Source organism: Triticum aestivum, chromosome 2B, assembly GCF_018294505.1.
Source record: "Triticum aestivum cultivar Chinese Spring chromosome 2B, IWGSC CS RefSeq v2.1, whole genome shotgun sequence".
Lineage (NCBI taxonomy): Eukaryota > Viridiplantae > Streptophyta > Magnoliopsida > Poales > Poaceae > Triticum > Triticum aestivum.
The window spans coordinates 391,988,810-392,013,099 of NC_057798.1; the positions used below are offsets into that span (position 1 = coordinate 391,988,810).

Sequence of the window (24,290 nt, forward strand, 5' to 3'; positions counted from 1 at the left end):
AGTAGTGCGGGTGTGTTATGCACCCCATGCTTGAGGCTTTTACTTTCTTGTCCTCTGTAACTTTGAAAGACATTTCCCTTTCTTAATTAATGAAACGTGGGTGGCGCTGCCGTCTAGTAGTAGCTCCCTCGCACTCGTCGGATTCCGCGGGCAGCGAATACGAGAGTGAGAAGGTCTGCCCGATCCCAAACATCATCGTCGATGGGCTCGGTAGTATAAAAGGCCACCGATAGACACACGCCCTGTAATCCAAGAGCCAATCCCGGCTTCGCTGCTGGACGATATCTCCAACACACAGAGGCCGTGTTCGGCGAGCAGTTAATCGTCTCGGCGAGAGTGGGTACGTACGTGCGTGAGCGCTAGGCCTGATCGTAAATCGACCGACCTCTTGCTCGACGACCAGGAACATGGACGCGAGGCAGCAGGCCGGCGGTGCGGCCCTGTGCGCCAACGGCTGCGGCTTCTTCGGCGGCGCCGCGACCAGCGATCTCTGCTCCAGATGCTACAAGGAGCAGCAGCTGCTCGACGTCGTGGCCTTTGATGACGCCGTCATGTCCGGCCTCCGATCGCTGGCCATCACGCTGACGAAAGCCGGAGGCGAGGAGGAGGGGACGCCGTCGTCGACGACGAAGAAGAAGCGATGCAGTGCGTGCCAGAGGAAGGTGGGGCTGCTGGGGTTCGTGTGCCGGTGCGGGGCCACCTACTGCGGCGCGCACCGCCACGCCGACGCGCACGGCTGCTTCTTCGACTACAGGGCAGCCGGCCGCGAGCAGATCGCGCGCCAGAACCCGCTCGTCGTCGCGCCCAAGATGGCAAGGGTTTGAATGCTTCCAGTTCCACCCTCCGCATTGTACGCGAGAAGGCTCTACAGATGAGCTGTGAAATTAGTGCTAGTATGTGCTTGCGTGCGTCTCCGTCTGTCCACCCTTGTGATGGAGGGTCTGTGTGTAACAACTAGTAAAACGATGCGCCTGTTTTTTCCTCATTCATTCGAGTTAAATTCGTTCGTCAAGTTATTCGCATGTTGCCATGGTGGTATGCGCCATGCATTTGGATGATAAATTGCAAACTTTGGCTGGTGAATCGGTCCACCACATCTAGATCCAATCAGTTAATCTTGTTCTTTTCCTATCACTAGTTACCACCGCACGGTACATCATACACGTGATTATAAAAAATATATTCAGTAAACATAGTTTAATATCACAAGATTTGGGTCACCTTAACAATAGAATTTTCAAAGAATTCAACTTATATTCAAAAGAACTTTTCCTTGGTCCAGGCGATTATCGCCTATATTTTCGGTATTTTTGTTGTAGTCCAGCAGATTATAGAAGAATTATGAGGCCTAATTATCGACGACTATTTATTTCTGAGCCGGGACATCCGCTCCCGGTAAATGGTAAATTAAAAAAATAATTCTTTTTTGCATACAAGATGTTCAAGTGCGTGATGTCCGTGCTAAATTTCAGCTTGTTCAGACATCTGAGGAGCTCGTGGCAAAAAAATAAATTCAGTCCAAACAATGCGTAAACAGTAAACTTCTCTCACAGACCCTAATTTGTGTTTTTTCGCTGAGAGCTGCTGAAATGTCCAAACTCCACGAAATTTGGCATGGACTTCACAAAAATGAGTATATAGCATCACATAAAAATTAAGATATTTTTGAATAGTTTTGCTAATTAAAACAGTTTTAGTGTTCACCGGAGAGTCAAAACACCGCTTTTCATTATAGACACCTATTAAGAGGTAACTACTTCCATGTTAAACACTAATAAGGCAGCCTACGTCTTTGGATCAACATACTTTGACGGTCAAGATTAGATGGAGACTTTAGCGCTAGATATGTTTGCTGCTAAACATTGAAACCACGTGAGCATCGTAGGATTAGAGATATGTACAAGTAAGATTGATTTGGTTCTTCGCACTTCGTGCTTTTACGAGGATAGTAGATAGAACCCATGTATTTTATAAGGTAGTAGATGCACTTGTCTATGCATCTACAATCAGACAAATCTTTGATTCCGTTTTATATGAGACTAGAGAAAACCTTCATTCCATTTTATTTGGGATTAGGGTACAGCTAAACCTCTGTTAGTGGAGGGCTGTTGCAAAAACACGCCTCCTTTTCCTCGAGTATGCGCAAGGGATAACTTAATATAGCAATTGAACAAATGTTCCAAGATCAAACAATAAGATAGCTATCAACAACATATGAATTTAATAAGTGTAAAAAAGAGCGGTATAAGGTGAGACGGGTCACATCTAGTTAACTTGTTTTCAGAACCTACATAACAAATTGTGACCCCGACTATTTTATTATATACAAAAAAGCCTAATACATGTTAAAAGTAGAGCCTGAAAATTCCCGTAAAAATTTAAAACATTGAACATTTCTTTTGGTGGTCTCATCTTAATCGGACAAAAGATAGCCATTAGATTTATGTAACCGTGTCCTACTGTCAAATGGACCTTACAATCATGCACATACATGACTTTAAAAATTCACGCACACAACATCCGTCACATATATGACTTCAAAATGCATGTAACAACATTCGTCCGATGGACCCTCCCAAAGCAACAAGTGTATCTCCATCTCAATTAGTATTTGCTCAGTTTACAAATATAAGATGTTTTAGATATTTTAATATAAAGTACATGCGGACTTAAATCAATGAGCAAACACACTAAAACATATCTATATATAGAATGGAAAAATTAGGGGATCTTATATTTGTGAACAGAGGAGCACATACTAAACGTGAACAAGAATACCAAGATCCTCTCATACAAGAATATAATACAATTTAATATGTTTCCAAATTTTGTCACCAAGACAGAAACATGTGCTTGGGACAACCTTTTCCTAATCCTATCCGCCACCAAGTCTCCTCCACGTCCTTGGTCCCGCTCCACTCTCCCGTTTGGCGATTCGTCGGCGCCAAAGGAATGGGGACTCGTCCCTTTTAAAAGAAATCTTATTTATACAAAATGAGCTCATAACCATGTTAGAGTTTAAGGTGGTCTCAGATTCTTGGCCAAACCCTACGGTTGCTCGTGTGCTCCAAGCGGATTGGACAATTCCCGCAAGGAATAAACATAAAAAAATCAAAAGAAATGTAACAAATAAATAAAGTTTTGGACAGTATGCTCAAGGCGTGACAGGTGGTAGCATCAAAGTGTTCCCCTCTTGTTCATGTATGCAAGAAGCAACCTGCCAGGTAGTCCCGACTATCTGCTACAAAAAGATTTGCTCGGCTCCGGTGAGGAAGGGGCAATGACAACGACGCGTCTTCGGCTCGCTCCAATGATTCTAGTCTTTGCTAGATGGTCCATAGACCTGGTTGTAATTTTTATTACCTCTAGTGTTTTCTGTACTGCCAAGATTGATGAATAGATTGAAAATTTCTCTAAAAAAACCCATGCTAGATAGTAGGTACATACCTTCTAAGTTGTGACTAGTCAATGGAATTTCCTATTCCATGCTCGTTGCGTGGAACAGTGCGTATAAAACACGGACCCAGTGAACAACTTGGGCCAGCACATTTCAGTTGCTTTTTTTCCGTTCACTAGTTTTTTTGTGATGTTTTTCTCGTCCGTTGTGCTAGCTTTTGCACTGGTTTTCTGTCCCTTTTTTTGTTCATTCCTTTTGTAAAAGAAAATGTGTTGTTTTTTACTGTTTTTATTCTTTTTTGGCATTTAATTATCCTTCTTCTATTATTCATTTTATATTACATGGACATCTTTTAAATCCGTGGTCAATTTTAAAAATTCATGTTTCTTAATTCAAGCTTATTTTATAAATTCATGAACATTTTAAAAATCCATAAACAATTTTATAAATTTGAAACTTTTTTTAAAATTGACAATCTTTATTCTAAATCTGTGTTTAAAACTACAACAAACATTTTTTAGATTCTTGAATATTATTTTCAAATTCATGAACTAGTACAGTAAATTCTAGAAATTTGCAAGAGAAATTCATATTTTTGGAGATAAACATTGGTGAGTGTGAAGAATAGACCTGGCACGATGGTGAAGTATTTTCGACTTGTGCCAAAAGGCCTCAATTCTACGCGGACTCTTTGCATTGCACTACACAAAGGGAAGGCATGCCTCATATAATCATTCCTCGGATCATGTCTTGGTTGGTAGTTTCTAGCACTGAGTTTGTCATTCAAGTATTATCGAGTGCTCCCTATGTATACTTTTTTGTGAACAGACGACATTCGTGATACTTATATGGATAAAGAAACATGTTGGGACACCATCAAGCCAGACATCATGCTTGCCATCAACCATTTCTCTGATCTCCATGCTGCTCACTTTCATTGGTTGAACTCTGCCGACATTGCTCTCATTCCGATGAAGGAGGGTGCCGAGGACATCGTCGACTTCGACCCATCAGTCTTATCCATGCCATCGCTAAGTTAATTGCCAAGATGATGTCCAACCGGTTTGCCCCACACATGAATGATCTTGTCTCGCACGCCCAAAGTGCGTTCATTAAAAGAAGATGCATCCACGACAACTTCATGTATGTGTGCAACCTCGCGAGACGCTTTCACCGTAGGAAAACACCGGCATTGCTCTTCAAACTTGACATCAAAAAAGCCTTCGACTCGGTGCGGTGGGACTTCCTCCTCGACCTGCTTCGACACCTTGGTTTCCCGCCCCGCTTCAGAGGTTGGGTTTCCACACTGTTGACGTCGGCTTCGTCGCGTGTTCTTCTCAATGGTGTGCCCGGTGACCCCATCAAGCTTGGTCGTGGGTTAAGGCAGGGCGACCCTCTATCACCCTTGTTATTTGTGCTTGCCATCGACCCACTGCACCATATCCTTACGAAGAGCACAACTCAAGGAAATCTTCATCCGCTAGGTGGAAATGCTATGCCTATCCGTGCTTCGCTTTACGCAGATGACGCCGCTGTTTTTCTTGCACCTATTAAGGAGGGCGTCCAGTTTTTCGCCAACACTCTCAAGCACTTTGGGGAAGTCACCGGTCTGGTCACAAACTGCTCCAAAAGCTTTGTCGCCCCAATCCGTTGTGAAAATGTGGATCTCCCGGATATCCTCCAATCCTTCCCGGCCATGCGATGCTCCTTTCCGATGAAATACCTTGGGTTGCCTTTGTCTGTCAAGAGACTGAAGAGAATTCACTACCAGCCCCTCGAGGACAAGGTTGCGGGCCAACTCACTCCTTGGGTGGGGAGGCATGTTGCCTCAGCGGGTCGCGTTGTCTTGGTAAAGTCGGTCCTCACAGCAATTGCTATCTACTACATGACGGCGTTAGATTTACCAGTGGAGGTCAAGAAGAAAATTGATGCCCTCGGACGTGCTTTCCTTTGGGCAGGTTGTGATAAGGTCACTGGTGGAAAATGCAAGATAAATTGGGAGCAAGTGTGCAAGTCCAAGCTGCATGGAGGTCTTGGAATCCTAAACCATGACAAATTTGCCACTGCCCTTCGCCTTCGGTGGCTGTGGGACGAGTGGCTTCACCCAGACAAGCCGTGGGTTGGCTTGGGAACCCCTTGTGATGACAATGATCGAGATATCTTTGTCGGGGCTACCAAGGTCCAAGTTGGGAATGGCACGTGTGCCAAGTTTTGGGAGTCTCCTTGGCTTGATGGGATTGGGCCCAAGGACATAGCTCCCAAAATCTATGACTTGTCGAAGAAGAAGAATTGCTCGGTTCGATTGGCTCTACACGATAACTTCTGGACTTCCCAGGTGGACATTCTTCAGGGAATCACTGTTGAACACCTCTCTGAGTTTGTCTCCCTTTGGGAGAGGGTCTCACATGTCCACCTTGACGTCAACACGCCCGACACTATCACTTGGAAGTTCACTACTAACGGCCACTACTCGGCGGCGTCGGCCTATAAAGCGCAATTCTATGGCCATACTGACACGGCCATGATTTCGACCATTTGGAAGATTTTGGGCGCCTCCTAAATGCAAGTTCTTCGCATGGCTGGCAATCAACAATAGCATTTGGACGGCAGATAGGCTTCAGCATCGTGGGTGGCCAAACTGTAACCTTTGTCCACTATGCAAGCAAGTTCAGGAGTCGGCGGCCCACCTTCTATTCCAATGCCGATACACTTTCAGAGTTTGGCGTATGATCAAAGATTGGCTTGGTCTCCATGATGTGCATCCTTCCGATTGGAGTGACGCGACTTCCGTTAAAGAGTGGTGGAGCCACAATGCTAACAAGAAGACCTAATCGCGAAGGCTGCTTGCTTCCTTGATGTTGCTAATCTCTTGGGAGGTATGGAAAGAGAGGAATGCACGAATCTTTCGTAATAATGTCGTTCCGGTGGGAGTCGTCGTTGCTAGGATTAAAGAGGAGACCTTACTTTGGAGCATTGCGGGAGCAAGGCACTTGAATAACATAATGCCGCGAGATTGATTGTTGTAATTTGGCCTTTGGCCTTAACCTCTAAAACTTCTCTCTTAATCAATAAAAATGGCAAATCTTTTGCCTAGTTTCAAAAAAAAAACATGCACCCCCAAAATGCTTCAAAAATTGCCTTCTGTGAGTACCATTTTTTTTCTTATGTATGCTTTTTCTTTTTCCTTGAGCACACCAAATGTTTTTTCTTTTTTGATAATTTACACGATAGTGAATCACTCAAAAAATTCATATGCATCCCGGCGCATTCATGTTCTTATGTCTGCTTTTTCTTTTACCTAGGGCACATCAAATGTTATTTTTGTTCCGATAATTTACACGGTAGTGAAACACTAAAAAAAAGACATATGACATCCCGGCTCATCCACATTGGTCCAGTCCAAACACTGAGTGGTAGTTGTACGTCACCAGATCCCATCCCGTACGTCTCCCTCCCTCGCCGCCCCCCGCGTGGGCGACCGGAAGGCCCCAGATTCCATCGCCGCCGAACCTCCCCCACTCCTCCTCCTCCTCCCTCGTCGCCGCCCAAGGGCGCGGCCAGGCTAAGCCTAGCCGTCGCCGGCGGCGGCGGGGACTCGGGCCCTCTCGCTCGTGTGGGGCTGGCGCGGGCCGGCGCCGCTGGGCCGGAGCGTGGCGGCGGGCCGGTCGCCACGGCGGGTGGTGGCGGCGCCTCGGCGACGTCGATTCCCCGCGGCAGGATGCCTTGCGATCTGGTGCGTTGCGGCCGCCAGGGACGGCGGTGGCGTGAACGGATCAGTTCGCGGCGGCGCGGCCGGATTGATCGCTGGTCGGCCGTCGGCACGATGGTGGGTGCGACTCGTTGGCAGCTGGGCAGATCCGCGGGATTCTACCCTTGTCTGGCCCTTGACAGCGCGGGCAACTACGGGGGAAACCCTAGATCTCCTTGGGATCAAGCGATGGCGGCGCTTTTGCGTCGTAGTCCCTCTTTAGGGCATTGTTTTGGAGTTTGCTCCGGTTGAAGGGACCAGCGACGTCGGCGGCGCACGTCTGGTGGAGCAACTGCCGATGAAAATCGCGCCGACTACGGTCATGGCGAACGATGGCGGCGTCTTGGATGTCGTTCCCTTGTCGAGGCATCGTCGTTGCAGTCTGCGTCCTCAGGCTCGGGATGCTCCGGGGGAAACTCTAGATCTGGGTCTTCCGGATCGGACGATGATGGCGTTTTATCGCTTTCCCTCCTGGGGGCATCGTTTTGGAGTAAGTGTTGGCTGGGGGGGGGTGGTGGTGGAGTGGTACTTCATCTCACACATCGATGGCGGCGGATATCAGCAGCATGGCGCTGTGGAGGCTCGGAGTCCGATGCACGGAGATGGACTCGCGCAGGAGGAGGTTGTTGTCTGGCGTCATGGTGACGTCGATGGCAGAGTGTCCAGACAAGGTAGAAGCCTCAATATGATCTGAAGACGGACCCGTGGAAGATGGCGGCGACAACACACGAGTGCGTCTGACCGGATTGTGCTCCAGACCCGGTATGTGGCTCGGCTGGGGCTCCCGAATATGTTTCGGCTTCCGGCTTTTGATGTTAGGCTTAGGTAAGTGGTTTGGGTAGTGGCCCAGTTAGCACCCCTTCATCATTTTGGATAGGAGTAGCGGCATGTGTTGCCAAGATGGTGGATTCAGACACATTGTTGTAATACTTTGTAAGGTCCTCGAGAATAATCAATAAAGTGGCCGTATGCATCTCCCAGATGCATAAGCCGGGGGTCATCCTCCTTTTCTAAAATAATAAAAAAAAAGTTGTACGTCACAATTGAAGTTTGCATTTTATAGTTTGGTCGTGTATCATCATCTAGTCTAGTCTAGATCATGACATCACCAAAGGTGGCACCTTCCACTGGAACCTTGGTGTCCACAACCCTTTGCTCATTCCTATACACATACCTCCTGGCGAAGATGGTGTAGACGAAGAGTGCCACCAGCTCAAGCACAGCAAGCAGCCAGTAAAAGTTATCAAGCTTGCCCATGTTCAAGTTGGTCCCGTCCAGCCATCCTCCCGTCCCATCGGCGCGCCTGGTGACCTGGTTGACCACCTGGATGAGCAGGCTCCCCAGCCAAGCCGACACCCCGAGGATGCAGTAGAAGATGGAGCTGCCAACGGACTTCATCCCCGTCGACGCCTCGCTGTAGAAGAACTCGAGGAGCCCCACGAAGGAGGTGACGTCCACCACCCCGAGGAGGAAGAACTGCACCGTCAGCCAGAAGACGGACATGGGGATCCCGGTGGTGGCTTCCATGAGGCCCTTGTCCTCCGCGACCCTCTTCCTCTTGGCCTCCACCAGGGCGGCCACGCCGGTGGCCACGGTGGCCGAGAGGAACCCGATCCCGATGCGCTGCAGATGCGTGACGCCGCCCACGTATCCCGTGATCCTGCGCAGGGACGGGACGATGAACCGGTCGTAGAGGATGAGGATCAGCATCTGGGAGACGGTGGGGATGACGAAGAGCGTGGCCGGGGAAATGTGGACGCTGCCTAGCTTGGTGTCCATGGTGTTCCCCTGCTGCACGGTGAAGTTGAGGATGAGCGGCACCGGGATGTATCCTAGGACGGAGCTGAGGAAGATGGGCACCATCCGGAGGACGATCTTGGTCTCCTCCACCTGCGTCATGGTGCAGAGCGACCATGGCCCTGTCTCCCCGGTCTCTACCGCGGATTTCTCGAGACACCTGTAGGAAGCTTTAGCTTCAGCCAAGTGTATATTTCAGGTCTGTTCTTCAGATTTGGCGGGAGCTACTTACAGAAAGCCATCTGTCCGCTGCAGCTCTTCAAGGACATTGTGATCATCTTGGTTCAGTTGCTTGAGTTCACTTGCGTTGTCAGGCAATTGAACATTTCTTTTCTTGAATGCCACCACAAGAACCTGTTTGATGCCAAGTATTTGGTCGAATTGCCAGTACTATTACTAGGACCGGATTGTAATATCTTGAATCTGAATAAACAAACACGCGGCGGATAATAAATATATACCTGCAAGATTCTTGTGATGGAGCTTCCACCGGGCAGCTGGTTCCTGTAGAAAGGGAAGCTGGCCATCCATATGAGCATCCCCAGCAGCACGCACAGAGCGCACACGGTGAAGCCGATGTCCCATCCTCTCCTGTTCTCCACCCACACGACGAGCACCAGGCCGACGAAGCCGCCCGAGGACACGGCGAAGGTGTACCAGTTGAAGAAGCTCGTCTCCTGCCGCTGCTCCACGGGGTCGGCCGTGTCGAACTGGTCGCCCCCCAGCGCCGGCAGGCACGCGCGCGCCGCGCCGTCGCCGATGGGGATCAGGTAGAGGCCCAGGAGGAGCAGGCTCAGGTTGGAGCCACGGACCGTCTCGCAGGTCTGCGCGCCAGTGGGACTGCAGGGCGGCGGGTGCAGAGATGGGACGTGCGCTTGCACTGCCAGTAGGATGTAGCCCTGCAAATGCAAACGCGATGAATGACAAGTGCTCTGAATGTGAGATTAGGCTTGCACAGCGACTAGATTAGTAGTACTACTCCTTACTTAGGTGTCAAACCCAAATTGCAATGACCTGGTGGCATGTTTTGGCGCGTCAAGAGACCAGAGCAAAGTAGAGTTAAATGTGAATGATTATTTTGGGATCATAAAATCCCATCATATTATTGTTTTATGGAATTCACATGTTTTTCTGCAACATCCAAAACTATTTTTTTAACACAATCACAAGCTATTTAAATTAGTAACAAACACGTGCAGTTGCATAGGCTAGTGTATACATGGCATGCAAATGTCGCATTTGTTAAGACTTTAGAGTTGAAGAGCACGACATGTGAAGGCAACATATGGCGACTCTCGTTAGGTGGTGCTCTTTGAGCCCTAGATCTTGAGTTCTAGGGTGAAAATCTAGGTCCGACCTTCGTTGATTGAACTTGACAATAATGGTATTCACGCATTGTTCCCTTGTTAAAACCAGAGTTTGCTGAGGCTTCCGTTTAGGTTGAAACCCATAATCTATCATCATCGCTTGAATCCGACGACAACGGTGCTCCTGCTTTGTTCCTTTTCTGGGAGCGCCGTTGTCGGAGGATCTCTCCTGTTATCATAGGGTTGTCAACGTTGTTGGTTGGTGTTGACGTCATTTGAACATTTTTAATGGGAGAGGATTTGTGTCGCGTAGGTGTGGGAGCAGGCAGATTCCTAGCCGCCCAATTGCCTCGTGATTCAGAAATTGGTTTGATCTTTACATGTGCCTTAGTCATTAATTACCTTAAATGGGTCCATGCATCCAACTTTTGACAGCTCCACCCATCCCACTTTCCATTATTTTTCTTTGACTTTCAAATTTGAATCCATTATATCTTTTGAATCGAAAGTTTAATATATGTTCGCTTTGCATATCCGTCTTCGTTGGGACAAGGGCTCTTGAGCAAGACCATTTGTCAATACGTTTTGACAAGTTTAAAAACTCCAGCAAGTTTCAACTACTAAAACTTGATAGGGGCGAATGATAAGTTCACCAAGTTTCAAAACTAAAACTTAAACACTAAGCCCAAGACCCTAATCCCTAAATCCGAAAACAAATGAAACTTGGTAAAAAATTATATTGCGACTATTAGGTTTTAAATATTTGACACTTGGTAAAATTTAACTGTTCTCAAAATGTATTCAAGAATGGCCTAGTTCAAAAGTTTTTGTCGCAACAAACACAAATATACAAATAAAACTCAATTTGGACTTTCGGTTCAAAAAATCTTAATAGATTGTAATTTGTGGATGAAATGAAAAAGCATGGGGGTGGGATTGGAGAAGCATGCAACTGTGTTAAAAGCATGCACACACAAAGTAATTGAGGGGTTTCTGTCCAAACAAGTTCGTCAAACCCAAAGCGAATCTTTGGTCGCACCCATGTATACTCCCACACCTGCTGTGTGCCCATGCGGATTTTTGCATTTTTTATGCGTAACACGAATTTTGATTTTGTATTTTTTTTCCAACTTTTGTAACTTCCAAAAAAAATCAAATAACACAAGTGTTGACAATTTTTAGGGACCACAATAATTAAATGCCCAACTCCTATTTGACGCCTTCCGTGTCCGTTAGTGTGTTATATCCGCAAATCAGTGCACACACCCCCTTCATGCTGGGCCTGCCCATTTACCAATATTCTTTTCTGTTGACCTGTGCAAAAAGGTCCCCGCGACATGAATCAGACTCACGAACCTCCTCATCAGTATAAACTGCAATAACCTACAAAGACACTTCACACGACGTGAGTACATCCTTTTTCTTCTTTCTTCTGTTCGTGAAAACCAACGAGAATGGAAATGGTTGACCAGTCAACGATCGCCCGATCAACTATCGACTTTCAACCTTTTTCTGAGACGTTGTCGACTGTCAACCGTGAACGAGCGAAGGACAACGAGGAGCGAGCGCGAAGGAAGGAAGCGGCAGCGCCCAGCGTGTTTCTATGGGCCGGCCCAAATGAAGCGGCTGCGTGAGCGCCAGTTGAGCGATCGGGCACCTGAACCGCCGATTAGGAGGAGCTCATTGATGCCACGTCAGCCCAATGGAACAGACAGAGGGTCTCGGAAGTTTTCATGCCAATGGATGTTCAGGTAATAATGGCTATCCCTTTGTGCACCATGAACGTTCCGGATTTCTAGAGCTGGCATTACGAAAAGAATGGAAATTTCTCTGTTAAATCAGCCTATCGCATGCTGGTGGCGACAAGAGCTAGAAGAGAGGCATGGTTGGAAAGCACGACCGGATCTTCCAGCACGTCCAGAGAGGAGGGAGCATGGAAAAAGCTTTGGAAAACTCAAGTGCTGGGCAAGGTGAGGATGTTTCTCTGGCGTTTGTCAAAACACTCGATCCCTACCAACGACGTGAGGGCACACAGACATATGAGTGACTCAAGTGCTTGCGGCATCTGTGGCGCGCAAGACTCATGGAGACACTCCCTAATAGAGTGTTCAATGTCCAGGTGTATATGGTCAGTTATGGACCAGGAGATCACGAAAAATCTTGCAGCTACAACTGAACCAAACGCCAAACAATGGTTGTTCACATTGATGGAGTCGATGCCACACGAGCTTTTGTGAGGCTCTCGGTTATGTTGTGGGCGATCAATCTGGGAAGCGCGACGAAAGGCAATTCATGAAGGGATTTTTCAAAGCCCTCACGCTACATATGGCTTCATCACCAGTTTTATTGATGAGCTAGATATACTGAAGGTCAAACCACACCAGGTGACTACAGCTGGAGCAACAAGCAGGAGCGGAAGGCCGAAAGCCCCTCCTCAAGACCATGCAAAGATCAATGTGGATGCTGGTGTCCGCAAGGGTAGTAGGGGGTCAGCAGCGGCGGTTTGCAGAGACGAAACCGGCGCGTATCTTGGCAGTTCATCTCTGGTGATTGCAGGACTGGACGACCCTGAAACTCTGAAAGCAATAGCTTGCCGCGAGGGTTTGGCACTTGCGGCAGATCTCCATCTACAGAATTTTGTGATCTCCTCCTATTCCAAGCAAGTTATCAATAATATCAATAAGGGTTGTAGGGGCAGCACTGGAGCTGTCATTAGTGAAATACAAATTCCAGCAAACTCTTTTCAATGTAGTTTCATTTTCGAGTCTCGTGCATCCAACATGGAGGCACATAGTTTAGCCAAGTCATCGCTTTCACTGGGTCCGGGGCGTCACGTCTGGTTTGGCCAACCTCTTGATCCAAGATGTATCCCACAATTTGTGGTTTTTGATAAATAAAACTTGGTATTCCCCTCAAAAAAAAAGAGGATCTCCCAATTAGTTGGGATGTCTACTGCAAACTGAAAAAAGAAGTGTTGAAAGGGCGGCTGCCATGTCACACGAGAAGGCCCACTTTGGTGAGACGTTTTGCCAAACTTTTTTTTTTTGCGGATGAATAATGTATTACTCAACTCAAGAAGTTCATACAATCAGTTGTAGCAAGCTCCATAGCGAGGGCCACTCTGCTGGTTTTTTTAGGGGACACTGCTGTTTTTGTGTCGATGGCGAAACACAACGATAGGGACCGTAGGAGCTGCAGATGGGGCACCAGCCCCATTGACCAAACCAAAAACAAGATAATTTTGCTAACGACAAATTGTTTGGAAATCTAACTAGTGCACATGCCCCGGTTAGTATTTTCATGCAGCACATGCTATTATGAAATTTAACAAGAGATGTCGTGTGTTATGCATGTTACAACAAGTAAGAGAAGATACCAGGCCACAGAAATAAGATCAAAAGCAATGCAAGACTTACATGGACGAGAGGTAACTCAACTAAGCTTAATTCAAAGTTGCGACATTTGTTTTAAATCGGCAAGAGTAGTAAGCAAGTGACTATAACCTGATAACAAAGTGACTACACATCCACAACCTGGTAAAGAACTATAGCTATGCACTGACACTCAATGACAAGAAAAATAAATGTAGAACATCAAATCCATGCGTGAAGGGCGGCCAATCAGCTATGCCATATGGGGCAAGCTGGTTGGCCACGGTAAAATATTTTTTGGGATATTATTTTTAGATGGAGGTGAGGAATTTTTTTAATGTGATTTTCCTTATGGAGGTCATGACCCACAATTTTTTTTAAATGGAGGGCTACGAAAGTGGCGCTCGCTGGTAGGTTGCATTGAAGTTTTTTCTTCTTTTCCTTTTTACTCTTTTTCTAAATGGAGGTGAGGATTTTTTTTAAATGTTTTTCTAGATGAAGGCGATGAGTCCATGTATTTTTGTAAATGAAAACGTGCGTCCAACTCCCTCTCAAGCGCGCACCCTAACTACTAGTATGTTTCAAAGATCTAGTGCAAAAGCCAACGACAAAAACGGACCATCAACCGGGTAATCTACACGGTTTTGAGTGATCATTTTGTAATTTTATACTTAAAAAGAAGAAGCGTGCAGCTGAAACTAACTGAAAAGCCAATATAAATGGTCCCAGCCTCCCAGGGCTTCTAGAAACTTGTTGATATTTTGGTTCCCGCGAGAAAGAAAGCGGGTCATCCAGCTCTGACAGTCACACCAACTACTCCCCGTTGTGTCGACCCCACCCATGCTATGTATGTATGCCACTTTGATCGTCTCGTCGCTCCTCCTTTTTCCGCTCCTGTTGATGCGCCGATGGCACCCACCCATGCCACCTTTGTCTAGCGCTTGGTGGAAAAATCCAGCACCTTTGCTAGCTAGCTAGTCGTATTCGTACGTAGCATTAAACTCAAGGTGTGCTATCAGGCTAAAACGTTGACTAGATTCCTTGGTTGGGAAATACTGACTATTACTGAATGAAATGCATAATGGAGCAATCATGCATGAGGCTTGATGTATGTAGATTAAAAATAATAAAAGCCCCTTCCACTTCCATGGATAAGTAAGTTGTACCAAAAACAAAATCCATCGCGTAAAAACATGGGGCATGGAGCAGTAGATAGTACCAGAATCTCGATCGGGCCGAAGATGAGGACGGTGTAAAAGCGCTTGATGTAGGAGTCGGCGAGGAAGGCTGCCGGGATGGAGAACATCTGCAGCGCCGCGAAGAAGTTGCTGGCCGTCGTTGAGGCCTCCGCCACCCCCATGTGCATGGTGCCGCGAAGGTAGGTCACCAGGTTCATGATGTTGGCGATGTTGGCAGCGTTGCTCAGCAGCACCAGAGCTGCATGCACAAGAACAGATTAGAAGAAAAAAAAGTGAAGCGTGCGTTCCATTAACATCTCTAAGCTTGGCCAAAAAGATTAAGCTTTCTACCGAGTATGGTTTGTGGAAACACACGACCGATAGCAAAAGTGGGAGTGAGAGTGACCTGCTACTGCTAGCTAGTCAGCATAGCAGGGGGAAAGCATGCAAGAAACCTGCTTGCTAGCTAGCTAAAGGGAGAAAAAGTGTGTGCGAGAAAAATCCAAATAGATCAATTGTTTGCACATACGTACGTATGTACTAACTCAAGGAAAGAAGGTTATCATTGTTGACAGAAATGGGATTGGCAAGACTACTGGAGCGAGCAAATCAAAGGAACTTAGGAAGACATGAAGGATGCAGTATGCAGGTGTTGCCTTCCAATTCCAATTCCATACCGTGAATGAAGATGGAAGCTCTTACTCCTCCATGCTTCTTGGGGTTAACCGGCCTTCCCCTCCAGTCGACGAGCCCTGATGAGCTGCCCATGCCTTCCTCCCTCCCTCCCTCTGATCCGCACTGCTTCTGCTTGCAGGTTGCTGCTGCTGCGTCTCTCAAGCTGTGTCGGTCTGATGTGATGATATAGCTAATAAAGGAGCGAGAGGCCTTGGTGGTGGCACTGTCCAAGTGAGCACCAAGGGACGGAGCTAAGGAACGGGATGAATGACACAGCGAAAGGAGGTCCCAATGGACAGTGAAACGCCACCAACCAGCTACAAATAACGGCTGCAGTGCGGTCAGCTATAGCTAAATGGCCAGTCCCGGCTCCCAATGTTTCACATCGTGCTGCGCCAGTGCTATCCTGACCCATTCCCATTGCTTGGAAGGATGGTTTTCTTTGTGGTGGGGCTCAAGGTGTTGCATGCGCTTCTACGGGTTTTTAAGTTATGATGAAGAAAATTCATCGACTTGTTCAAATTTTTAATAAAAAATATTCTTTCTTCTACATTTGAGACTTCAAAAAGGAGACTTGTTCAAATATATGTCTATCGCTGATACTCGGTGAAGAAACCACAATCCGTCTTAACGCTCAGGGCCGCTCCTTTACCTATTCTCAGCCTAGGAACAAAAAATTCTCACGACATGTCAGAGGTGCCGTGCCGCCACCATCACCAATGGTGCAAGCCAAACAGATACTGTATCACTCCCTTGATGATAGAACTTGACAATCTGGAATCATATGTTGTCTCTCCACAAGGAGACTTTTGACACGGTGACATCAACCACCATGTCCATATTCCTCCCAGCGAGCCCTGTTATTTGAGGAGGAAGTGACCCCATCCAGACTATATACATTTCACAATCAACAATATCAGCTGGTTTACCAATAAGATACTACCACTTTAGCTGTGGATTCATCGTCACGTGAATACTTTGTGTCCGTTTTGATGAAGGACACTTTTATTAACACAAAATATAATATGCTCCAATCGCGTACACACCATTGTCAACACCGGTTGGTGCTCCATTCGGAGTAGTGTAAACCTCGTATGAAGCCAATTCGTCCAACAGTAGATAACAGAGATGAACTTTCACATTGAAAATCATATCATTTCTACGGTCTAAGCGCCCATAGTAAGGCAGATGCATCCACCCTTATTAGCATACAAAATTTATTTGGTATGTCATCGAACAATGACCGTACAAACTGGTAACACTTCTTGGCGGATACAAATTGAACATTATTTAGATGGCTGACTACATAGAATGCACAAACTTGTACTAAAAGAAGAGGTGTTTAATTGTCTTGCCATGGGCACAAAAACAATGCTTCTTGCTTCCTTGCCAGTTGCAGTGAACAAGATTGTCCTTTGTCAGCACAACTTCCTCAGCAAAGATACCACATAAAAGTCTTTCTTTTACTGATATCTTCAACTTTCATATTTATTTTACTACTGTCCACTGGAGTCTTCAAGTGCGAAACCACGGTACCTATAGAGTCGACGCCCATTTTTGTTAGATTTCAGCAAAACTCATCCACAGCCTTGACAACATCAACCCATCAATCATACATAATTAACCAAGGGTGACCTACCAACAAGAATAAAAGTATAAGCAGGAAGACTAGTTATTGCCTCAGGCTAGGAGTCTTGTTCTCGCAACCTTGTTTGGAACATTTGCCCTCTGCAGTAGATTCGTAAGTGCACGTCACATGATAAATACCACCAGCTTTGATTAGTAGTTAATGCTTTGGATATTAATCTCCCATCTAAACAGCTTATCTTAATTCACCCAACATGAAAGACCATTGGACATATAGCTTCATGACATGAATCCATATATGAGACCAAGTTACTTAATTTCAGTCTCACAATTCATGAAAGAATCATACCCTTACACAAACTCCAACAAAAGATATCAAAAGGGTGACCTTCCAGTCCCGGGTACCATTACAATAACAGAAATTCATACTAGCAGAAATCACCATGAGACTACTAAATAGCAGTGCACCCCACTTAACAAATGCTCTCAGCATCAATAGAAGTCAGGGTAAGCTGCTAATATTCTAGCAAATTAATTAGCATCCATAGTTGCATACCGATTACAGAGATAAACACGCATCCCAGAAAAGACAATCCCAACAGCATTGACATATTCTGGCAACATGAATTCGTCACCACTCCTGAGCATGCCAACATTAGGACCAAGCAAACCAGAAGCTTGTGAGAATTGGCAAATCAGTGTGTTAATCTTCAGGAACATACAGAACTTTCCCCACCAAACAGCGGTGCACATAAAATTCCATATGCAGTTCCGATTTGGAGAAGCTTCGTAACATCTGGCACAACCCCTTGGCCTTGCTTTCCGTAATTGAGTGATGAAAAGATACTGTCATCTTTTTTAAGGCCGTTGCCCAACTGAATAACCGTTGCACAAAATCACGTTCATGTTCAGTTCCTGATAGTTCACTAATTTCTACTTCTTGGAGGCGATCAAGCACAAGTTTCTCGGTTTTCCAGTGTGTTGGCTGATCACAAATGCAACTCGATGGGCATGGAGTCTGCGCCTGAAGTGAGGAGCATATCAACTTCGTAAGATTAACCGATATGTTTCATGATGAAAAAGAGACGAAATTATAATGTATCAGACTGCCCGAGTACTTCGAGATGCATCAGCACATTTACAAAAGAACAACAGCAGGAAGTAGTTTGAAGCCGGCATACTGCAGAAAATATGTATGTTCTTTGTACAAAGAGAAACTGGTACGACAAACACTATTATAGAAGTTACACGAATTCTTAAGCATGATGATGTTCAGTTTGACCTTTGGACTCATTGTCAATGAAATATCTTAGAAAAGCATATCGTAAGAAAATAATATCCCCAAGTACTTGCTTTAAGTGTGTTATCAAGATTGAGCGTGTGACTGAGCCTGCCAGGCAATAAAGCGCAATATACCGTGGATGACGATTTGTGGCTCTCGGGTGCCACACACCCCTATATGAATATAGAATTAAAAAAATACCAGGAAATTTCAAAAAAATCTGGAATTTCGGGATATCAAACCTGGGTGCCCATTGTACACCCGTGTTCAGTTTCGTGGAGAAAGGGTGCCCATGGTAATCTCGGTAAAAAAGTCAAAGAATTCCTATGTATAGAAAAAACTATTTGGATGGATCGTCTGTCGGACCGTATTTCCTTCGCCACGGATACCATGGGCACTCATTCCAAACGAAACTGAGCACGGGTGGACAATGGGCACCCAGGTTTGATATCCGAAAATTTCAGAATTTTTTGAAATTTCCTGGTAATTGTTTTTAATACTATATTCATATAGGGGGGGTGGCACCTGGGATCCCCATTTCCCAATATATTGTCACATACATTAGAAAATAGTGCGCCGCTTTGCTAAACTTGAAGATGAAAGTATTAGCACTTACAAGAGCCATATAATTTCCTGGTAGAACCAGGGATCCTACCGGACCTGCTGGGTAGGCTGTAGGGGAAGGATGGAGCGGGGCTAGGCGATGAGCGGGTGCGCCGGCGGCTGGGCACCGTCGCGTCGGAGGAAGATGGCGGCGGCGGCTAGGGTTAGAGGCGGCTAGGGTTCTGGCTCCTCTGGGAGCCGGGCAACAGGAATAATAATATTCTTATTGCTTAATCTCAAAAAGAGTGAAGGGGAGCCTTGGCGCAGTGGTAAAGCTGCTGCCTTGTGACCATGAGGTCATGGGTTCAAGTCCTGGAAATAGCCTCTTACAGAAATGTAGGGAAAGGCTGCGTACTATAGACCCAAAGTGGTCGGACCCTTCCCTGAACCCTGCGCAAGCGGGAGCTACATGCACCAGGTTGCCCTTTTTTTAATCTCAAAAAGAGTCTTACAGCATATATTTATAACCTAGATAACTTGCATACGAATTAACCTAAGATAACTTGTGGGCTAAAATTGCCCGATGGGCCTTTTACGGCCATAGGCTAAACCGGTCATAACACTTCTCCCCGCCTGCACAAACAGCTCGTCCTCGAGCTGTAAGGTGGGGAAGCGCTTGCTGAACTTCTCGAGGTGATCAACCAGCGTCAAACACCTTCGCGACAGCTGGGGCGGCCAGGTCGGCGGCGACGGCGTCCTCCGGAATGTAGTCTGTAACCTCCAGGTAGAAGAGTCGTGGGCAGGCATGGCCGGGCGTGTAGGGCTCGTCGCAGTTGAAGCACAACCCTTGACGGCGACGCTCGAGTAGCTCGGCTGAGGTGAGCCGACGGAACGGGCGCGCCGCGGTCGCGCCAGGGGTGCCGCGGAAGCCTGCGCAGGCCGACCCTGCACGGAATCCGGCCCGGATAGCGACCCAGCGGTCCGAGACGGTGATGCTTGCTGGATGGCCACCGCGCGGCGTTCGAACGCGCGGGCGTAGTACATGGCCGACTGGAGATCCTGGGGTCCCCAAAGTTCCACGTCCACGCGGATGTGATCCGGAAGTCCACCGACGAAGAGGTCGGCCCGCTGCTGCGCCGTCACGCCCGACGCGTGGCACGCCAGGGCCTGGAAGCGGTCGGCGAAGTCCTGCACCGTGGAGGTGAAGGGAAGGCGACCGAGCTCCGCCAAGCGGCTTCCGCGGACCGGGGGCCCAAAGCGAAGGAGGCAGAGCTCGCGGAAGCGCTCCCAAGGGGGCATGCCGCCCTCGTCCTGCTCGAGGGCGTAATACCATGTTTGTGCCGCGCCGCGGAGGTGGTAGGAGGCGAGCCAGGTACGCTCCGATGCGAGGGTGCGCTGCCCGCGAAAGAATTGGTCGCACTGGTTGAGCCAGTTGAGGGGGTCCTCCGTGCCGCCATAGGTGGCGAAGTCGATTTTGGCGAACCACGGCGGTGTCTGCGCCGAAGCGCCGTGTCGAACTGGCTCGGAGGAGCGGAGCAGGGCGGCCGGTGGCGCCTGGTCGGAGTACTCCGGGTGGCGACCTGCAGTGCCGGATGGCCCGTCAAACTGCGGGAATGGGGTCGGCTGTTCGGAAGCCGCGGTGTAGACCGGCAATGGAGAAGACCCAGCCGCCAACGCTGGTATTGGCGATGGAGAGGGCGGGAACCGGACCTGGTTGATGGGCAAGCCGGCCGGAGCGGCGGACGACAGTCCGGCGCTGGGCAGAGGTGGCGCCTGGAGCTGCAGCGGCTGTTGCATCTGCTGTGAGTAGCGGCCAGACGCAACGGAAACCGGTGTAGAAGTCGGCAGCCACGGCGGCCAGAGCCGGCCCGCAGCTGGGGACTGCTGGAGATGCAGCAGCAGCGGAGGCCCGCTGGTGTAGCCCGCCTGGAACGGCAGCAGGGTCGGTCCGCTCGGGCCAGACGCGGCCTGGAGCGGCCAGTGCGTCACCGGGTGGCTGTAGGCAGGGGGCGCAGCCGGCGGGGTGGTGTACGGGCTGGCCAGGTACAGGGAGATGCCCTGGACGGCCGTCACGAGGTCCGGCAGGATGCTGGTCATCTCCTCCGGCGTGAATACTGAGGTTGTCGGCGGTGGCGCGGGGGAGACGGGAGCCGGCGGCGTTGGGGTCCCCACTGTGGCGCTCGGCCCCGGCAGCGTCGGAGCTCCGTTGGTGGTCATCGGGGGGACAGACAGCGAGGCGGTGGTGCCGGAGGGCAGCGGCAGCGTGGGTGATGGAGAAGACATGGTCGAACCCGAGTCTCTGGATACTAAATTGGTAGAACCAGGGATCCTACCGGACCTGCTGCGTAGGCTGTAGGGGAAGGATGGAGCGGGGCTAGGCGATGAGCGGGCACGCCGGCGGCTGGGCACCGTCGCGTCGGAGGAAGATGGCGGCGGCGGCTAGGGTTAGAGGCGGCTAGGGTTCCGGCTCCTCTGGGAGCCGGGCAACATGAATAATAATATTCTTATTGCTTAATCTCAAAAAGAGTCTTACAGCATATATTTATAACCTAGATAACTTGCATACGAATTAACCTAAGATAACTTGTGGGCTAAGATTGCCCGGTGGGCCTTTTACGGCCGTAGGCTAAACCGGTCATAACATTTCCACTGTTAAAGTTTGGAGACAAGGTATTAGTATCAAACCAACACCTAGAGTAGGCCAACTGGCAATCTAGTCTAGGTATGACCGAAAGTGCAAATGCGTATTGTTTTATGTGACTAACCTGATAACTCGAGCATTATACATGTTTAAAAGAGTTATAAAGAAATTAAGGATAGTTTTACCTCAAAGTAGTTGAGTGCCAACTTTCTTACACCAGTACACAGTCCGAGAATGTGGAATGAGCTGGCACCAAAGCAATGTCCGTTTGACATCACAGTCAGGGACAAGCATGTAACGTCAGGGAGCCTTGTCATGTCTTCCATCAAGTATCGATTGTTACCTATATCCTGCAGGTTCAGATGACGTCACAAAAAAGGATTATATGTAATGTCCGGGAGCCTTGGCATGTCATCCGTCAAGGTTTGTAGGTAAATCACAAAGGAGAGTAATGTATCTCAGTCGAAAAGTTCATTATCCTCTTGGATAACGAATATTCTAGTCAGAAAAAAACAATACAATGTAAGAGGTGAACATCAGCCGCGCTCAGGCTCAACACATGTCTATTACAGAGATTTGAGCAAATAGAAGTATAGAACAAGCGAGAAATTTGCATGGCTATTCTAGAATGTGATATTGTCCCATTGACACATTCCTTCAGTTAAACTACATGTTTGTCTCATTATCAATTGATCACGTTGTCCCAATGACACATTCCTTCAGTTAAACTACATGTTTGTCTCGTTATCTATTGACTTATCTGCTTGACACAAACTTGCCATGACGACATAACTTCACATATAAGATTGAACTCACCGGATTATAGAGCAGTAGGAGGGTTAGACTGTGCATGACCTTGAAGTCCTGCAAGATCCTCAGGCAATCGCGATTGGGTGTAAAATCAACTGGTCCATATACGAGAAAAATGCCAGCGTGCAGACATTGTAGATGTGCCATCTCGCCAAGTTGGACAGAGCATGGATCATAAGCATCATTCCACTGGAGCGACACCAGCTCAGGCGCTGAGACGCTAGCAATAGGTTGATTCGGAGCAAAGCAAAGGATCACACTTAGCTCTTTGAGTGTCGGCGCCACGACAGTGAGCTGCTGCAGGCCATCTAGATCCTTGAGCTTCAACTGCAGGAGAGACTCTGAGCAGATGGTGAATTTGTCGATGCCTCGGGCATCGTTGATGGTGAGCCTTTGCAAGCATGGGGACCACGCCGAGGATACAACGTCGCCGAGCAGGCACGGACCCTGTACCTGGAAGCTATACAGGCGAAGATCGGTGAGCCGAGAGGATATGGCGGAGGCTGGCACTGCAATGCCAAGAAACCCTAAGTGGAGCGAGATCGAGGTGGCGTTCTCGAAGCATGGCAGTTCAAAGGCGCCTCTGTCCCCGGCCTCGTCGTCCGGCGACACAGTGTTGATGAAGAATAGATCGCCGGAGAGGCGGCGGGCGGCGATGGGGAGCCACGCGGCCATGAAATCGGCAGAGGCGTCCCTGGCGAGGACGCGAAGAGAGCGGAGGGCGGGCGCTTGGTGGGCGGCGAGGACGGCGGGTATGCTGTATGGGTTGGTGTCGGGGAGAAAGTCCAGGCCCGGGAGGAGGGCCCAGAGGCGGCGCCAGCGGCTGGAGAGGACGCTGGTCCGAGCGGCGACGGCGGTGTTGCGGAGCCTGAGAAGGATGTGAATGAGAACGTCGTCGGATAGCGCGCTGAGGAGGTCCTCGCTGCCGCTGGAGGAGAGCTTGGCTCGCTTAGCGGCGGTCTCGCCGTCACTATGCTCCATGGCGGAGGGATTTCGCGCGCCTCACATCGGGTTCACGCTCACTAGTTGGGGATGGGGATGGGAAAGCGCCGGCGGCGGGGGATGGGGATGGGTCGGCGTCGAGTTGCGGGAGAAGGGCGGCGCCGTCGCCACTGCGGCGAAGGGACGGACGTCAAGCGAACGCCCAGGCCCAGGAAGCTCATTTGGAACAATTTCAGCCCAGCAGTACAACCTTGAGTTTTTCTTTTCTGTTTTTTGCCAGTCCCGGCATTTAAAATACAACGTTCAAAACAGCGTGTTTAAATCGTTTGAATCACTGTGATGGTAAAAACCAGTTTATCATCATGTTCTCTGCGATAACAACTTCAAAGGATGATCATAATTGTGTACACTGGACCATCAAAGCTTTTGGGATTTGGCCGCTACACATCAGCCGGATGATTTCTCTCCGCCTAGCTAGCCGTCCGATGCAACGGATGATGGCCCTTCGATGGCAGAAAACGAAGCTGACATCTTCTCTCTTTGTTCTTCCATCCTGCACCCCGTGGCGTCTGCAGCAAAAAAAAGCTTCAGCACAGCAGCTTCCATGGCAACACGGTGTGTGTCGCGAAGCACCAACGGCGCCCGACGGCGCTCCATTGCAGCCTCGACGAAGCTTCAACGCCCCCCGATGTGCTTCACTGCAGCTCCGATGCGCTTCATTGCAGCTCCGGCGCGCTTCATTGCAGCCCCGCCAGAGCTCCATTGCAACACTTGTCGCCCTCGAGGAGCTTCATCGCAACATCGGCGGCCTCCCAGCGAAGCTCCAACGGTGGCAACAGGTGCTACGACGCCGCTAGGCGGCCATGGCGAAAGCTATGGCGCAGTGGATGGCGACACCGGCGGAAGCTAAGATGCAGCACCGGTGGCCATGGAGGATGTCGTGATGTTTCATGCTATTATATTATCAATCTTGAATGCTTTATATGCTTTAATAAGCAATTTTATATCATTT

The 24,290-nt window shown here is 48.4% G+C and overlaps 3 protein-coding genes across 3 annotated transcripts; 1 reads left to right on the forward strand and 2 right to left on the reverse strand.

The window, feature by feature from the left end:
- The first annotated feature begins 267 nt into the window (after window positions 1-267).
- LOC123041278 (zinc finger A20 and AN1 domain-containing stress-associated protein 7-like) lies at window positions 268-1,014 on the forward strand. Its single transcript, XM_044463923.1, has one exon. It carries the CDS (start codon window positions 408-410, stop codon window positions 822-824), a length of 417 nt encoding a protein of 138 aa, XP_044319858.1. The 5' UTR covers window positions 268-407; the 3' UTR covers window positions 825-1,014.
- Window positions 1,015-8,097: 7,083 nt separating this feature from the next.
- LOC123045079 (protein NRT1/ PTR FAMILY 4.5) lies at window positions 8,098-15,783 on the reverse strand. The gene is made up of 5 exons (XM_044468011.1): window positions 15,476-15,783; window positions 14,840-15,057; window positions 9,404-9,841; window positions 9,175-9,296; window positions 8,098-9,102 (listed from the first exon to the last, which is right to left on the reverse strand). The coding sequence occupies exons 1-5, from the start codon at window positions 15,564-15,566 to the stop codon at window positions 8,238-8,240; spliced, it is 1,734 nt and encodes a 577-aa protein (XP_044323946.1). The 5' UTR covers window positions 15,567-15,783; the 3' UTR covers window positions 8,098-8,237.
- A 1,586-nt stretch (window positions 15,784-17,369) lies between these two features.
- Window positions 17,370-23,492, reverse strand: LOC123045080 (putative F-box/FBD/LRR-repeat protein At4g03220). The gene is made up of 3 exons (XM_044468012.1): window positions 22,343-23,492; window positions 21,712-21,876; window positions 17,370-18,084 (listed from the first exon to the last, which is right to left on the reverse strand). Exons 1-3 carry the CDS (start codon window positions 23,315-23,317, stop codon window positions 17,764-17,766), a joined length of 1,461 nt encoding a protein of 486 aa, XP_044323947.1. The 5' UTR covers window positions 23,318-23,492; the 3' UTR covers window positions 17,370-17,763.
- Between the last annotated feature and the right edge of the window lie 798 nt (window positions 23,493-24,290).

Coding starts and splice junctions, on each gene's coding strand:
- LOC123045079 (XM_044468011.1), bottom strand. CDS start 15,566: ATGGGCAGCTCATCAGGGCTCGTCGACTGGAGGGGAAGGCCGGTTAAC. Junction 15,058..15,475: donor AGCTTCCATCTTCATTCACG/GTATGGAATTGG, acceptor TTGTGCATGCAG/CTCTGGTGCTGCTGAGCAAC. Junction 9,842..14,839: donor TCGGCCCGATCGAGATTCTG/GTACTATCTACT, acceptor TTGCATTTGCAG/GGCTACATCCTACTGGCAGT.
- LOC123045080 (XM_044468012.1), bottom strand. CDS start 23,317: ATGGAGCATAGTGACGGCGAGACCGCCGCTAAGCGAGCCAAGCTCTCC. Junction 21,877..22,342: donor TCCTACTGCTCTATAATCCG/GTGAGTTCAATC, acceptor CTGAACCTGCAG/GATATAGGTAACAATCGATA. Junction 18,085..21,711: donor TGGCACTCAACTACTTTGAG/GTAAAACTATCC, acceptor TCCTCACTTCAG/GCGCAGACTCCATGCCCATC.
- LOC123041278 (XM_044463923.1), top strand. CDS start 408: ATGGACGCGAGGCAGCAGGCCGGCGGTGCGGCCCTGTGCGCCAACGGC.